Here is a 17,181-nt window from a genome sequence, read left to right as displayed (position 1 = left end):
AAAGAATTCCATAGTAAACGATAATTAATTCTAATATATGTCAATCAATACCAAAATCGATTGACATTAAGGAGTTCCAGAAGCGTTGAGCCGCGAAAATTGAAGAAAAAATCACTAATTCTCTGACAAAATCATAGCGAAATAAGTCACTGACACTAGCAAGCTACCGGAGCACAAATCACCGGCAGATTAGAAGGCGAAATCACGAGTTTTCAGTGATGATTGTGGCCAAATCTAAAGTGAGAGGAGAGAGAAAGATTGAAAATCTGAATCACCGCGCCTATCAGAAGGAGGAGAGAGAATCATGACGAGTGACGGTGAAACAGTGGCACGACAGTTGCTGTATGTTGGTAGTGGTGATTCCATCATTGATCGATGAAAGAGGAGAGAGAAGGAGGAAATGAAGAGAGAGAAAAGAAATATGGGGAAATGGAATATATCGTGATGAATAATGAGAGGGTTGTGATCATGATTTCAATTTTGATTTCTTATTTTTTAAAAATCCCAACCCTTATATCTAAAGTATTTAAAAGCCTAGATCTTGTACCATGTGACATTGCTTGGCCCCTGCCCCTGCCCAAGTCCGGTTTCGCCTTTGATTTAGTTCTGGTGGAGTGCAAATCAAGGTTTTCCTAGGTTGAGTTCAGGTTGGATTTAAGTTGGTTACTTAGGCAAGATCGCGTTTTTATAGCTCTTAGCCCGCGTTGCCCCGCGGAGTTATAATTATCAAATATATTATTACTCATAAGTTTCATAATTGATTTTATTAGTTTTTCATAATTTTTTTTCTATGTGAAATTGAAAAATAGATGTTATAGTATGATAAATTGTTTTGAAAATTAGTTGCAAGAAATTAGGGATAAAAATAACAATGTCAATGAAATTGAGCTAAAAAAATGTTATTACATTAATAAAAGTATCAGAGATCAAAAGATTTTTATGTCTTTATAGTTACATATATTATAATAAGAGGTATTATGTTTTATTATGCCCCATCAGCATCCTATATATTACCGAAAAAACAAATATGTAAAGAACTCGGTATTAATCAGCACAGTAACTGGAAGTTATACTAGAATTTTTGTTTTTCTTCCTTGAAATAAGGGAACATGGTGCAGAAAGCAGATGAACATGCTCCCAGCTCCCTACAGTATTACTATGCTCCGGAGCAACAATCAAATACTCCATGGACCGAGTCTAATCCGGTATTCATTATATTCTCCTTCAAACTTAAAATTGTTAGTTTTTGAAGCCATCTTGCTACTTCCTGCTCGCCAATAAATAGTTTCTCATTCACAGATTTATACACCAGAACAAAGACTTTACATGATTATCGTAGACTGGAGACAGCACAGTCCTCTTTTCATGAATCCGAGAAAATAGGAAACAAAAAAATTGAGTGAATCAACCATAGAAGAATGCGCTGCTTAGATAGAATAAATCATAATCTTCAGCCAACAATAACATCATGGCCCTCGCATCTTTTCAACAATATTCCTACTCTTTTCTTCGATATGGCGTCTTTTCTCTTCAAGTTTCTCACCCATTTTTTTCCCCAAGTCAAACATCCTAGCTTTTCTTCCCACCGGTTTCTTAGGCTTTAAATCATCATCTTCAAGATTATTCGATTCTTCTCTTAAGCTTACGTACCTAGAAGTAGAAGGTGATTGACATTCAGGATTCTCTTGTTTCCTCTGTATACTCATATGTCGTGCTTGCTCAATCTGCAGCAAAGGCACTTTCAAATCCTGCGAAGGGACATTGTTTTCAGAATAACTTCTGCTAAAGGTTGTGGAAGAAGCAATATGACCACTATCTTCATTTATAGGTTGCTTTACAAAATCAACTTTTCTCTGCTTCACTTGCTTGCTCTCTAGATCCCGGTCTTCTGTTCTTTTGTCCCTAGACACTTCATAAGAAGTATCAGAAGGCGCTTCTCGATTCAGCCACATCAAAGGAGCAGCATTACGCGGGACCCAATCATCTTTCTCTCCTAACATCCACGAAACACCCACACTTTCTGAATTTGGGAGCACTAATGTATCCCGTATAGATGCCTGTATTATAACAATAAGATCAGCAAAATACAAGCCGAATCCACCACCCTACTATTCTTCCAAGCCTGCTCATTCATCTCTTTTTCAGGTAGCCACTATTGTTAACTATTATGAGAATATGACTTTCAAGAAATATAAGCATGTTTTAGAAGTCATGGACATATCTGATTTCAAATTAGTTATAACTAGAAAGGACCACAAGACAGGACTTTTGAGAATTGAGATTTCCTTTTGCTTGTTTATTATCGGCCTAAAAGCAAAATAAGTCTTCTAACTGATAAAGCTCATCCCGGCGCCAAGCATCAGATTAGGATTATTCCCGACGAGCACAATCAGTGGGACAAAGAGTGGAGGTTTATACAAAAGTATACCGCATAGATATAAGGACTTCATCGAGGGGGTCGCTAATGACTCTTTTACAAAGTCACTGTCTTTCACTAAACACAAAAGAAATTCTTATTGAACTTGAAGCATAAGGCCTGGGAGGTAATTTGGGATCCTTGAACTACTTTTGCAAATACCACTGGTAAGCCTTGTTTCAGCTCCCAATGATGAAAAACAATTTTTAAAACTGGGCCAAATGGGCACTCAAGACATAGAAGACGTTCTATCAGCTATATTATAATTGCAGTACATATTATAGAAGTATGAATAAGTCAATGGAAATTAAATCCATGGAAAATGGCAGCCTGTCATCAAAAGTCTAGTCTAACAAGTCTGAATATTTATGAGATCAATAAGAACTAAAGATGAAACATCTATTTCTCACCTTAAACCGATTTATCAAAAATGAAGCTACACGTCCACTGGTGAGTTTGTGGTCCTTGACAGAGGATTCCAGCTGGAATTCTATATCAGGCATGCAGGTGAAACCAAACCAAATCTGATCAGAAGGCGGCGGCTTCATGTGCAACTGGATTGTTCCTCTCAATGTTGCCACCCTTATAGTCAATGTAAGCGGTACCTTCATTTATAAACAATTTCCATTGAATTATTATAAAACATTGTGCATATATAATACAAAAAATACAAGAAAGTGTACTTCAGAACAACATTATGACCATGCAGTTGTACAAAATATACATATATATACACACAAAATTACACAACAATAAAATAAATAATTACAACCGCACAACTTATATATATACACACACACATAGAAGTGAGTTCATATGAGAATGCATACTTACATGAGAAATGAGAATGAATTTTACGCGCTATAACTCTTATGAATAAGTGATGTAACTCTAATGAAAAAGTGATGCAACTCCAAAAAAAGTACTAAAAAAAAAATATATTTTGAGCTCAAAATTTTTTAGGGGGTATAACTCCAATGAACAAGTGTTGTAACTCTAATCCAATCGTGTGGTTGAGATTCATTCTCATTTTTCAGGTAAGGAGAATTCTCAAGTAATCTTGCCCCTATATATATAATTATATATATATTAAAAAAAACCATTCCTTATGCTGAAAGCTAAGACAACAACATAAAATTAGCAAAATCCGTAAAATGAGCAAAAGTTTCTTAAAATGAGCAAAAAATTTAAAATGAACAAAAAAATGTAAAATGAGCAAAAAAAACCGATTTCAGTTATCACCTTAACCCTCATTTTCATTGGATCCTACTCCGTCCCCCTCTCTCTGTCTCTCTATGTGTATATAATTGTATATATCCACTCTTGATAACTATCATTCTGAGAACTACGATCCATAAAGGCTGCTGATTTTTATCACTATAATAACCAACAAAATTTGCTATTTGGGTAGAGCAAAAGCTTTCGGACTTCCACATTATGGATTTACAAGAGCAGAATGCTTAACTTCGGTGATTAGTCCATTAGGCAACCAAAAGAATTATTTCAATAATTATGTAACACTCACTCACTCACTCACTCAATTCAGAGTGCTACAAATAGTTCCAGCATTGAAACCTCGGCAACAAACTGTTGCTACAGAGTAAACAACATACTTCAGAATTTGCTAAATAATATGACTACAAAGGTCGAAGAATCTGACTACATAGCATGCTTCCTTGTAATCCAACTCTGCAGGGTATGTGATATTGGCGGTAGGTCAATCCCATACAGGCTACTCAATGAACGAACTGGCAATAAAGGGGATGGGGAGCAATCTGTGTTGAGTTTTACCAGGGTATGCAAGTAATCACAAACTGGATCATATACTGAAGAAGGTAAACAGAGAAAAGCAAGAGAAGGAAAAGGGGGAACTAAAAGATGAGCTGGCTCGGCCAGGTTAGCAGAGATACCAATGCAGTCTCTAAGTAGTGATTAAAACATATGGCAACAATAATAATTGTATACAATTATGCCAGAGATCGGAGGGGTGGGCGATAGTTGTGATGTACTTAAATTTGGCCACAAGGGAATATGGTTTTAATTGGAGTAAAACCCCAAGTAACAGGAACCAAAACTCAAATATTCTAAAACGATAGCACCATCCTTGTAAAGATAAATTGGAAAGATAAATTACATTAATGCCCTCTCACAGGGCACCAAAGTACAACTTACCCAAAATCCCCCCCCCCCCCCCCCCTCCCCCCACAAACCTCCCTTGATGAGAATAGGACCCAGAACCTTTGGGCGAAGAATGGAAGGGCTTACCATCCCTCCACTTCCTCATTCTCGAAACAACTGCACCATGCAAAGATATACATTTCAAGAACCTGGCTGCAGAATGCCTTTATACATACAGGAGCAAATTGATCATTTCCTCTCAATTTTTGAAGAAAATAGACTAAAAAGTAAACCAGTACACCCTCTCTTTCACATTGTCCTCCTAGTCATTTAGGCATGTCTTGAGTACAATCAATTCTATTTCTTTCTCTTCAGACAATACACTACTGAGCTAAACCAATTCTGTCTTGTTCAATTCTACTTCTTGAACCTTAATAAAAATACAATGAGGAAAAGTACTGAGACAAAAGAAAGGAGGGGTGGTTCAGCCTTTAGTGATTATATATCCACGACTTATGGATTCGAGCAGGCAAATACAGAGAAATGGAGTTCTCTGAGAAGACATTGCTTCCGTATCAAGTCCTCAATTAGTCTCCTGCGAGAAATCTTATCCATTAATTATGTTTTTCATTTTCAATTTGATACTAAGGAGTAAGGACTACATGAATCGGACAAAAAGGAATGGCTTCCTTTTCTCTGAAGTTAGTCAAAGACACTAAGGACTATGTGCCTTCCTTTAAGCCTTAAACGATTAATTACTGCCATCCCGATATTGAAAAAAGAACTCCAGGGAGTGAAAACAGGAATACAGGTTATATTCAGCATGCAGAAGATGGATGTGGCTGTTCTTGCATAAAAGAAACTAAGGCTTCTTTCTCTTCACCTAGTTTCACGAACTTATTAAGATCTCATCATCCACACCGGATCAGAAAATGTCAAACCTCAGTAAAAGTAAGAAGACTATCTTACTTGCTTTCGACTATCGGTGCAAACTTAGCAACTTGACAAACCCAACTCTCTTCCCCCAGCTAGAGGGGCCCCATTTGTGTTAACCCCCGAGCTAAAAGGGAAACAGCGCACGAATGTGCAGCAGGAAGAGGGATGCACCTCGCATATAACAAATTCCAACATATTTGCAGGTTAATCTTGATGAAAAGGTGCAGATGAAATGACTTATCAACTATATAAATTAGCGGCTTCCAGGTTTCTCAAATCTGAGAACCACTAATACAGTTCATGCATAAAAGCATATGCAGCAATATACATAACAAGAAAACCTGCTGAAAGATGAAAAACATGGTAATTCTAGAGCTGATAAGAATATGTAATCCATTCATTAGCATCACAAAAACACACACTATCTATGTAGCTATAAACCGTTTTGGCACACTGTATGCTTTCATGTGTCCTCATACACCGATATGGCGCCGCTTTGTCTCCGACATGGCTAACATGGCATTCCCTTAGAAAAAGTTTAAAAAGTTTGTGTAAGAGATCTTGAGTCCATGACCTCTTACTTTATAATTTCATGATTTACCACTAAACTATTACTTGTGCTTGAGACAAAATGTCAACTCCCAACTATACATCCTTATTAAATTACCAGGACCAACAACTAGTGATATCAAATGGTGCAACTCATTAAACCAATGTATTAATAAAACAGAGTAACTCATGAGATCAATATCTTAATAAGCAAGTCAAGCATTTACTAGCTAGCAGACCTGAGACACATGCTTGGCAACTGAATTCAAAATAGACTTCCACCTTGAACCAGAACCAGAACCTGAACTTGCAGCGGGTACACCTATGCCGGAGCTTCTCAGCATTTCTGAAAATTATCAATAGGAAGAGGAGAGAAGCAAAAGAGAACACAACAAGGGTGAGTTAACATCTAAACTTGGTTTCAGTCACCTGGAGTGACTTCTAAAATTTTTTTTTTGAAGAAGTAACACATACTAAAATTAGAATAAAAGTAGAACCAGGTAATGTGCCAATAGAATTGTAGGTCACCAATACTATTGAATCATTAAAAAAATTTGTCACATTTGATTTACATTAGATTCCTATGTTCATAAGAACTATGATCAATGAGCTTTATGGCTACACCATAATGTGGTCTTGGAAAATTAAGTAGCAAAAAGATGTTGTAAAAGCTTTTAGCATTGTCTCAGGATGTTTTGCCCAAGTTAAAAAAACCCAATGATCTAATTTGCATGGAGGTGAGGGAGAAATGGGAATGAACTGGTTATGGACCTATACATAGAACTTGAAGTTGATAAAAAATGTTGGATGATAGTGTTAATTGCACAATAAACTAGTTGCATAAAAAACAAAAATCAAAGGTAAATTTTTGCATAATATAAAATAAATGTAGTTTTACCACAATTTTTGCTTTTCCTTAAAAAGATTTAGAAAACATAACTCACCAAGTTTAAGATCTTCTGTGTCCTTTTGCTCTGAAGAATCATTTTTCCCGTCAGAAAGCTTCAGATCTTCTTGCATTTGCTCAAATTCCTCCAAAATATCAGTTGTTGCCTCCCCAACAGAGCTCGATTCAACTGTGCTGTTCTGAGAATCTAGTTCAGGCACTTCAAGTCTGGTTTCAATACATAGAACAGCTCCACCAGAATACTCTATGTCCATTTCGATAGCCCAAATATCATTCATGTCAGTAGGAACAGCCCTCATCCCATGGATATACGGGGGCAAGTTGCCAGGATCTATATCCGTACAAGTCACTTCACCAATATAAGAGGGAATTCTCATGTTTGACAGTGATCGCTGGTACATCATACACAAATATAAGAAAACTGGGTCAATTAACGCTATCAAGTTAGCAATTACCGAAAAGAGAGAGAAAATGAAGTTCATAAAATGCAGCTAATTTTTACGTATGATACAAATATATGTTAGCTATGTCAATATTACTCCACAAAGGATCTCAACTTCATAACTATAAAAATCTATAAATAAATGTCCATTTTCCTTTTCAGCTTAGAATTAATCCTCTCATAGCACCTTCGGTTCTTAACCATGAATTCAACTCCTAATCTCTAAGTAATACAGTTATTTTGAAGAACAGGTAGCACATCATTTACACTCATTAACTTTCAACCTCTCGACTAACTATACAAGTCACATAAGTGTAGATGGGATACCTTCCCGCCACAAAGCTTTAGCCTTGAAAATGCCCATGTCTCCCTTACTTAGAATGCCAACAATCAAACTATGAAAGAAAATAAAGAAGGGGAAAACAGTCGCTTCTTTGGAAAACGGAGAGTACAATGTTACAGATAGCTGATAGACGAGGGCATATGAGAAATCAAGAATGGGCCAAATTCATAGACCTATCATAACTTACAGAACTCAGTTCTCTAGGTTCCTCTCAAATGCAGCATCAAAGCTGAAAGTACTCAAATAATTTTTAAAAGACAAACAATGTCCAGACATGCCATGACAGAATGTTAATCCTTAGAAAAGATAGGTCAGAATCAAAAGCTAGAAGAACCTGAATCCGAGCCTTCAAAGCAGTTTTAATATGTACATTGCTCTTGGCATCAAAAAACAACCGCGAGACCAGTAAGTTCCAGCAGAGTGTGCCCTCATCAACAACAAATTTCTCAGCAGTATCTGCATCGGATACCTCACACCCATAAGTTGAGGCCCCTGAGCGAGCAGATGCGGTAGAAGAAACAGAAGAGCTGTCTTCGTCACATTCATTTCGCATCTTCCCCGGAATAGTTGTCTTTGTAGTACTTGGAACAGAAACAGGATCTTGGAGAACATGAGATTTATCAGCAACCTTTTTCTCATCAAGACTTGACAAAGGACCCTGAGATTTATCAGCAACCTTTTTCTCATCAAGACTTGACAAAGGACCCTTCTTGGAAAGCTTTCTCCAAAACTGACGAACTTTTGATGGGGGATCATCAAGCCGATTAGCCTTATCCAAAAGCCCTAATTGATAGCCCATTGAGGGTTTGATAAGAAAAGGATATCCTTCACTTAAAGATTTTAAATAGCCTCGAAACTCTTGACTTAATTTAGAAAACCAGAGTATTCTTTCTTTATCATCCAATGAAGCTAGGCGAAGAGCTCTGCACCAAGATTCCTTCTCCGAGGAGGTTTCTGCATATATAAGAAACACTTTGCTCCCTTGGTACAAAGCCGTATTCTTGCTTTCTACTTTGATTGGGAAACGTTTTGCCCTGAAAAAATTATTGTCAAAGCTCAAACTACTAATTGTATCTTCTCTTTCTGCTTCGAAATGTTAACATGTATCTATGAAAAATAGAGAATTATGTGACCGTTAGATAGGATATAGGGGTTTATTCCATAATTATTTAAATAAAATTTGTCTCTCATTTGCACATATGTGTGTAGTTATTAGGGCATTATAGGTGTTACTTTTCCGGATCAGGGTAAAGCACAATTATTTTATTCACACGACCAACTTTTGGTTACATGAAGACTCAATTAAAAGGGGCCAGAACATAAAAGAATCGATGGGTGGAGGTATCGGGAACCATGATGCAATGGATATGAAAGGTTCTTGGTGCTTCCTTCAATATATCACGTAGAACTGTAAGCACATTTATTTAAAAATGGAGTTGAGCTCAACAATCCTAGCACTCAGGCACTAAGAGCTAGAAATTTTCCACTTAAATTCTTCCTTTGCTCCATAATTCTGGCAACACTTCAACTTTTAAGGTCAAAATTTATAACTTCAACTACGAATAATCACTATTACATAAGAAACAAAATAGTCATGCGGGATCTTGCTAGATTCATCTCAGTGTATAGCTTTTGAATATAAACTTCTCATAATTTTTCTTAATACATGATTGAACATATTATTGGTCAAAGTAGTGTAGTGAAGACCATAAAATTTCAAGTATTACATGGATTATGGAACATAGGAAGTATCAATTAAAAGGAGGTGGTATATTCCACTAAAAAAAGATGGAGGGGGTGCATACAAGGATTTCTAAATGAGGGGTCGTTTCATTGTCCTTTTGTTGTTATTGTGAAAAGCCTTGTCCTTGATTGTATTCTTTCTCATCATAAAAATATTTTTCTTCTTATCATCAATAAAACACAAAATCCCATTGAAGGCCGTTAAACAATATTTTACAAAAAAACTACTAGAAACTCTAGTTCCCTTGGGAGTAGGTGCAAGTCTAAGGGTTCGTGAACAATCACGAAAGTCGATATTCCATAAGTATGTCATTCAATTATATTTATGCTCAGAATCATATGTGACACTATGAAATACAGCATACTTCAACATTTCAATACCCTTAAAGAGACCCCTATACTAGAGAGAAAAGAAAAATATATAAGCAACCTTTCCTCTACGATGCCGAAGGGGTTGTATAAAGTTAGCCAATGATCTAGTATGTCATGACTATCACCAGTTTAATTTAGGCAATATAATCCTAAAGCCAAAGAATAGTAAATCTTTAACATCTTAAACAATATAGGATCCCCCTCCCTCCCCCCCAAACCCATAAAACCAGAAAAAACTAACTTACAAGTAAAAAACTAAAAACAAATACATGAGTTGAGTAGGACAAAGCACCACATCAAGCATCTGGGATCAAATTGCCTCCAGGAATCTTAAATTTGGAACTCTCCAGTGGACAAAGCTTCCAAATATATGCATGACCTCATGCTTAAAATTATAACTAGTTCTTCTTCCACAATTAACCTCGTTTTAACACTTCACAAATAAATTTTTTTTTTTAGTTCTCTCTCTCTCTCTCAATATATTCTGCTCCCTCTATATTCCTCGTTTATGGAATGACTCGAGTCTTCAAGGCATTATCTACTTCTATGCTTGTTCCGTCAAACATATGTTTGTTAGTCGTTTTATGTTCCTTTATTTCTGGGTGCCTTGAGGGGCGGAGAAAGACAGGACAGCTAATGAATACAAAGGAAACAAATTCTATAGCAAAACTGATCTGAAGAAATCACAATGCATTATATTAATCCGTAATTGGAGCTTAATTTACCATTTTCTTGAAGGAAAGGTTGTAGCAGAAACTGCAACTACTAAACAACCCTTCAGCTTTATTGTTGCAAGGGAACCATCTGCTTCAGTCAGAATAAGCGTACGGTCTTTAATTTCTGCATGTTTCTGGACGGGGGAAACCTCTAAAATGTCCTTCTTTCTAGTTTGCTCAGCTGAAGCAGGGACTTTAGGATGTTTATCTGGTTCCAGAACCCAAACAAACCCCTGCAACAATGGACATCACCAGCAGCAATAAGCAAGGCAAAAATTAAAATTAGGCAACAGACCAGAATAAAACACTAGGAGATGTAATCTAGATATATATAACAAAAAGAGGACAAGTATCTAGCTACAGGGACCATCACCAATGAATATCCATTCACTTAATACTTCAAGAGTTATTTTCGTGAATTCCCAATTTCCCATTATATTATAGCCATGCAACTTCTTCTAGTAGGAGCAATCTCCTATTCGTGTACACTAGATTGGCAGAAAGATTTTCACTCCTTGTCCATTCGTTCAATATTTTATGTACCACAGCGCGGTATCTCGAAGTAGAATACATGTATGTCAAAACAAAAGAAGGATCCCACAACCCAAACCTCCACCAATTTGGCCACTTCAAATTTCTCAACCATTTACATATAAAAACTACAAATTAAACTTTGAGAATAAATGATTGAGCAAGGTTTGAGGAGACTATGGAGATCTAGGAGAATCAGTTTGGTTTTATGCTCGGAAGATCCACTATGGAGGCAATCCATCTTATGAGACAACTAATGGAAAACTATCAGAAAAGGAGAAGGATTTGCATATGGTCTTTATTGATTTGAAGAAGGCATATGATAATGTACCGAGAGAAGAACTTTGGTGGGCCTAGAAGGAAATGAATTTCAAGGAAATATCTCTATTATATTATGGCACTAGGGGTGAGACACGAAAAAATCGAAAAAAAGGAAAAAAGAAAAATAAAAAGGGATGTAACTACCTATTTAATTAAAAAATTAAAAAGACAGAAAAAGCACAACGAAAAGAAAACAATGAAAATTTACAACACAGTCAGTTACTTTGCTCTCAACTAAATTTTTGAAAAAAAATTAAAAATACATGATTTAGTGGAAAAAACTAATTAAAAAATTGAAAAGTTCCTTACTTATTAGATATAACTAGCAATTGATTTAATATTCTACATGATTTCGCACACATCACGTGCATTTTTAAGGCTATTATTAAGGACATGTATCAAGGAGTTATCACAAGTGTGCGAACCAATGTTGGGAAGACTCAAGAGTTCCCCGTTACGATTGGATTAATCAAGGTTCTACACTTAGCCCCTTTTTTTTCCTATCGTCATGCATGAATTGACGGGGTCAAACCATGGTGCATGATGTTTGCCATGATATTGTACTCATTGATGACTCCAAAGAAGGCGGGGAAGATAAATTGGAATTGTGTAGGCAAACTTTGAAATCTCGAGGGTTTAGGTTGAGTAGATAAGGGGTGTAAATGAGATGAGACAACTAGCGAGCTACTCGAGATCGACTCGGTCAAAGCTCAATCAAAGCTCGAATCGAACTCGAGCTCGACTTGAAATGTTGGCTAGTCGAGAACAACTATCAACTCCAAAACTCGTGAGAAGCTCGAATACTCAATTATCTATAGTAAAATACCTAAATTCAACATATTTTATGGTTGCTTTTAACCGAAGACACTTTCAAGCTACTCGAGGTCTACTTGGTCAAAACTCGACTTAACTCAGTCAAAACTCAATTCGAGTGAGCTCTCAACTCGAGCTTGACTCGAAATCTCACGAGTCAAACCGAGTTAGCCCAAACTCGAACTCCACTCGCATCATTTACACTCCTAGAGTAGAATATAAAACATAATACTTAGCACATATCATAGAATTGGGGAAATTATATGAGATGGGAAGATAATCCAAGGTTCTAACTTCTTTCGATAACTAGGAGCTATCATTCAAAAATGACGGGGAATTGGATGAAGACATATATCATAGACCTAAAGATGGTTGGTTCAAGTGGAAGAGCCACAAGGTTTTTATTTGATTCGGCCATGCCACACAAATTGAATAGAATTTCTACCGCACAACTACTAGACTTGAATTGTTATATGGTACACAATGTTGGCCTTTAAATAGTGTTACATTGATAAGATGAATGTAGCGAAGACGCATATGTTACGTTAATTGTGTGAACATACAAGAAAGGATCGGTGAGAAATGAGATGATCAGGAAGAAGGTACAAGTTACTAAGTTACTTCTACCAAGAACAAGATGAGAGCAAACGCTTGAGGTGGTTTGGACATGTTCGATGGAAACCACGTGATGCACCATAGAAAGCTTAAAGAGTGGCAAAGTGATGAGAGGGTAAGGGGTAGGAGACTAGGAGTAGATCTAAGAAAAGTGATGACAGGGTAAGGGGTAGGAGTATATCTAAGAAAACTTGGAAAAAGATGATTGAAAGTGATATGAGTTTACTTCGGAGTTCGGCATGACGAAAATATGCATTGGATAAGGCGAAGTGGCGGGAGAGAATTTATGCTCATGACAAGAGTTGATTTTGTTTTTTCACCATTTGATTTCTTTAATGTTTGTCCTTGTACTGCACAAACTTTTTCCCTTAATTTTTTTTTATTCTCCTTTTGGGAGTTTTTCTAATCTTTCAATTTCTTTTCCACATATGTTTTTCTCTTTACCTCTCCTTTATAATTTTCTCAAATTTTATTTTCATATTCCCATACTTTAATTTTCTCTTAACACCTCAATCGGAGTTTTTGGTTCGTTATGGTTTCCCTCGACTTCATCCTCTCACTTTTAATCACTCATTTCTCTTTCTCTGAACTCTTATTCATGTACTTCTATTGTTTCTTGTGTCGCAGAAACGATTTCTCATGATGCATGTTAGCAACCCCAAATCATTTTAGGATTAACACTTTCTTGTTGTTGTTGTTTGTATATATATAGGGCTCTTGTTGTCTTCATTAACTCTCTTTTTTTGGTGTCTTATGCTTTCCATTTGAATCATAAATCATAGAAATTTAGTACAATTTTCCACCCCATACATTACTTCTTCATAAATAAAAGCACTACTTAACCTTGAGGAACATATCTAACCTAAGCCTCATAATACAACCTAAGAATAGCACCCACAAGAAGAACGCCTCAACTCTATCTCACCAAAGACACCAGATTATAAGATAGCCTTTTATAGACCAACTACACAAATGCCAATAGCAATCTCCTGCCATCCCTCCTACTTCCTAAACTTGCATCATAAAGAAACTAGCTACAAAATACCCTATTAGGGCTTCAATAAGCACGGCTAATCCCCAAGTATTAAGAAAACAAAAACTCTATCTTGTTAAAAAGAAGCACGACCACAATTCAAGAAACCTATGCCTCCAGCCACTTCCATTAGATTTTCATCAGCAACCTCAACATGAGAAGCAGATCCCTTTTACTCTTACTACTTCCTCAATCTCACCAATTTCTATCCAACAACCTCTGTTATAAAAATAGCATAACAAAGGGCCCAAAAAGAGAAAATATGGTTACTCCTAAAGAATTTCCATCTTTCGTGAAGTAAATGATACATACTGAAGAAGCAAGTTCTTTATTATGATTTTCCTATTTCAGTTGGCTATTCAAAAGACTGTACTACATATGAAAGTCACTTCAATGTGAAAATCAAAGGAAAACTAAAAATGAGTAAACTTTGTGGAGAATACTACTTTCAACTCATTTAGTCATTTAGTGCGAATAATAATTGAAAAGGCAACTGATTTATATTGTCAACCATTTTTTGGCAAGTAAAGAGGGATAACTGGAAATGCATGATTAGATTTCTCCGTTTTTTAATTCTCCTACATCATCCACAATTTTTCCTTCAGTTCGTTTTCCTCTAGTAGAATTTACTAAGATTCATAATCCACATTCAATGTAAATTTCCAAACACATTCCAAAAATAAATGAAACCCAGAATCTAAAACAAAGTAAATACTGAAGAAGCAGTCAATTAAACATATAATAACCCACATAATCATACCCACAAAATTTCCACCGTTAACTAATTACAACATTTACACAAGATAATTTCAATTAACTGCCAACATAATCAATAAATATACAATAAAAAAAACCTGTTTCTGGCATAGAGAAGTAAGAGATTGCCCAGGATCAAGAGTATTTTGTGGAGAATTAACCAGAACCGATTCAGTTGATTTAGTTGTCTGAGTCAATCGCCGGATCACAAACAAAATCACGAGTCCTTCCAAAGCTATAACTGCCAGAACCCCAAGTATGAAACCCAGAAATAACAAAATCATCACCATTTCTTATCATAAAACCTTCAAAATATACCCAATTTTATAGAATTTATGTTTGTGATAGAAATAATGTCTGAGCATCTATACAGAAATCTTGTTGATTCTAATTCTCAACTGTTTTTTTTACTGGCAATCTTCTGGATGGGGTTTTCTTTCTTATTATTAGTGTATTATTTAATTGTGTGTGTATATTTGATTTGTTTGCACTTTTGCTATACTATAGGAATAATAATGACAAAGAAAAGAAAACGATTATACACTTTTGCGGGGAATGCAAATAAAATATATTTGGGTGTGGGTCGTTTTCTGGGTATTAATTAAAGTATGCGCGTTTTAGACCACGGCAACGTTTTTAAATCAAGCATATTATGATATTCTCATTCTAGGTCACCCAACAATATTGTTCTTTTCCAATTTAAGCATTTTTCTTTAGGGTAGTGCAAGAACAAAATGAGGCCAATTGCACCTAGATGTGTCAGTTCAAGTACTTGGGTGGGGTTTCATCAGAGGTTGGGTTTGAGATCATGTATGGATCACATTATGATGGGTTAATGTATGTTTTATGTTTGGATCGTTTCGGTGGAATCAGGTCATGTTCAGTTCATGACAGATCGTGTTGTTTATCCTTTCATGATACATTGTGTTAATGTCAGGTTGGATGACATTTCGTCTTCTAGGTTGTATCGATTCGGGTTTAGTAAGTTTGTGGCAGGCAATTTCGGGTTTGTTCAAGTTTGAGTCGGATTATTATGAGGTAAGTTTGGGCGTGATTGTTGTTCACGTCAAATTCAGATTGAGTCATTGTTCTCAAGCCAAGTCAATTATATATAGATCGGATCATAATTGGGTCGAGACATATTCAGATCAATTATTAAAACCGAAAAAGAGTTCTTCAACTTTATTTGAGTTTGAAATTTATTCAAAACTTTAGATGGGTTCATCTCGAGTTACATCGAGTCAATTTGAATATGTTTCGAAATAGTTTATAAAGTTAGCTATCATCTCCAAGGTACACCTTTTCCAGCTTTTTAGACCTCAAATGTTGAAATAACTCATGGTAGGGTGAAGAATAAAACAAAGAACCTAAATTCAAGATCCATTAATCAGTTGAGCAGGGGTGATAATGAGCCTAGCCTGTAAGGGAACTGATCGGGCTCGGCTTCATTAAAACTCGGTCAAAGCTCGACTCGTTGTGACTCGACTCGAGATCGGGCTCGTCTCATTGACGAGCGGAGCTGAGCTTGGCAAAGATCGAGGCCGTAATCGAGCTCGAACTCGAGCCGAGCCTGAAAACTGGCTCAAGCCGCAAAAACCATTCACGAGCTCGAGCCGAGTTCAGCTCCCTCTAGCTCGTCGAGCCCACGAGCCCAGCCGAGCCCATGGAAAGCTAAAGGAGCTCGAGCTGAGCTCACTGCTATTCGGGCTCGGCTCGTGCGATAAGCACCCTTAGCTTAAGCTCTTTGCATTGCTTACCACCAAAGCATCAGAAACATACTACGTTATGGAGTTTGTCAAAGCATCACTCTCTTCATCACTATCGTAATCCTCCACCTTCTTTTTCTTCCCCTTATTAATGTCTTTGGAATTTTAGCATTGTCTCCTATAATTATCTTTCCTTCCACATTCCTAACACTCCATTTCTACCTTATCGACTCTTTATTAATTCCATTGCTCTTTCCCCTTGATCATTTCCCCCGCTTAGATCTCCGAGCCATATTGTCTCCTCCCTCAATGTTGTATGATCATCTAGATGACTCCTCGAAATCCTTAAGTTGAATAGTCTCACTCAACACCAAATGTAACATTTCAATAATTCTCTCTATTTATAAAACACTTTCCCAATTAACATGAGAATTAGCAAGGCATTAGTGCCATGTTTGAAAAGCGTTTTAGCTTAGTCATAAGTTTGCAACGAAAAATAGTAAAACGTGTCAAACCAAATGAATATAGTCAACTCAAAGCACTTATAACTTGGAACCTTCGAAATACAACAATGGTGATTCTAGATTTGAAATGTAGAGCTTACCAAAAAGATGAAGAAAGTGTATTACGGGGAGATTTTTGGGTGTATAGGGTATATATATATATATATATATATATATATATATATATATATCTATTCTATATGAGAAGAGGGGTAGGACACCAAAATATTAAAAATTCCATTTTACCCTCATAACTTCTCTATTCTAACTACTTACTTTAATGAAAAATAAATAATAAAACTACCTAATTAATTTTAAAAATAAAAAAAATATTACAAAAAGAAAACCATCAACAATTCAA

At 36.2% G+C, this 17,181-nt stretch overlaps 1 protein-coding gene across 2 annotated transcripts; it reads right to left on the bottom strand.

Annotated features, from left to right (window-relative positions):
* Positions 1–860: 860 nt before the first annotated feature.
* Positions 861–15,335, bottom strand: LOC104901398 (uncharacterized). Of its 2 annotated transcripts, XM_048634361.2 has the most exons (8): positions 14,710–15,335; positions 10,552–10,775; positions 8,388–8,745; positions 8,046–8,339; positions 6,964–7,318; positions 6,259–6,365; positions 2,827–3,021; positions 861–2,057 (listed from the first exon to the last, which is right to left on the bottom strand). In XM_048634361.2, exons 1-8 carry the CDS (start codon positions 14,899–14,901, stop codon positions 1,467–1,469), a joined length of 2,316 nt encoding a protein of 771 aa, XP_048490318.1. In that variant the 5' UTR covers positions 14,902–15,335; the 3' UTR covers positions 861–1,466. The 2 variants fall into 2 exon arrangements, with proteins under 2 accessions (XP_048490318.1, XP_010687269.1); XM_010688967.4 differs by having other exon boundaries at positions 8,046–8,745; positions 14,710–15,334.
* Between the last annotated feature and the right edge of the window lie 1,846 nt (positions 15,336–17,181).

This window comes from Beta vulgaris, chromosome 8 (assembly GCF_026745355.1).
Source record: "Beta vulgaris subsp. vulgaris cultivar EL10 chromosome 8, EL10.2, whole genome shotgun sequence".
Taxonomy (NCBI): Eukaryota; Viridiplantae; Streptophyta; class Magnoliopsida; order Caryophyllales; family Amaranthaceae; genus Beta; species Beta vulgaris.
This window is presented reverse-complemented; position numbering and strand designations above follow the sequence as displayed.

What these genes read in the sequence shown, in the direction of transcription:
- LOC104901398 (XM_010688967.4), bottom strand. Translation starts at nt 14,901, where the DNA reads ATGGTGATGATTTTGTTATTTCTGGGTTTCATACTTGGGGTTCTGGCA. An exon ending in CTTCTCTATGCCAGAAACAG is followed by an intron (nt 10,776 to 14,709) that starts GTTTTTTTTATT and finishes CCATTGTTGCAG; the next exon opens with GGGTTTGTTTGGGTTCTGGA. An exon ending in CTTTGAAGGCTCGGATTCAG is followed by an intron (nt 7,319 to 8,045) that starts GTTCTTCTAGCT and finishes ATGATGTACCAG; the next exon opens with CGATCACTGTCAAACATGAG.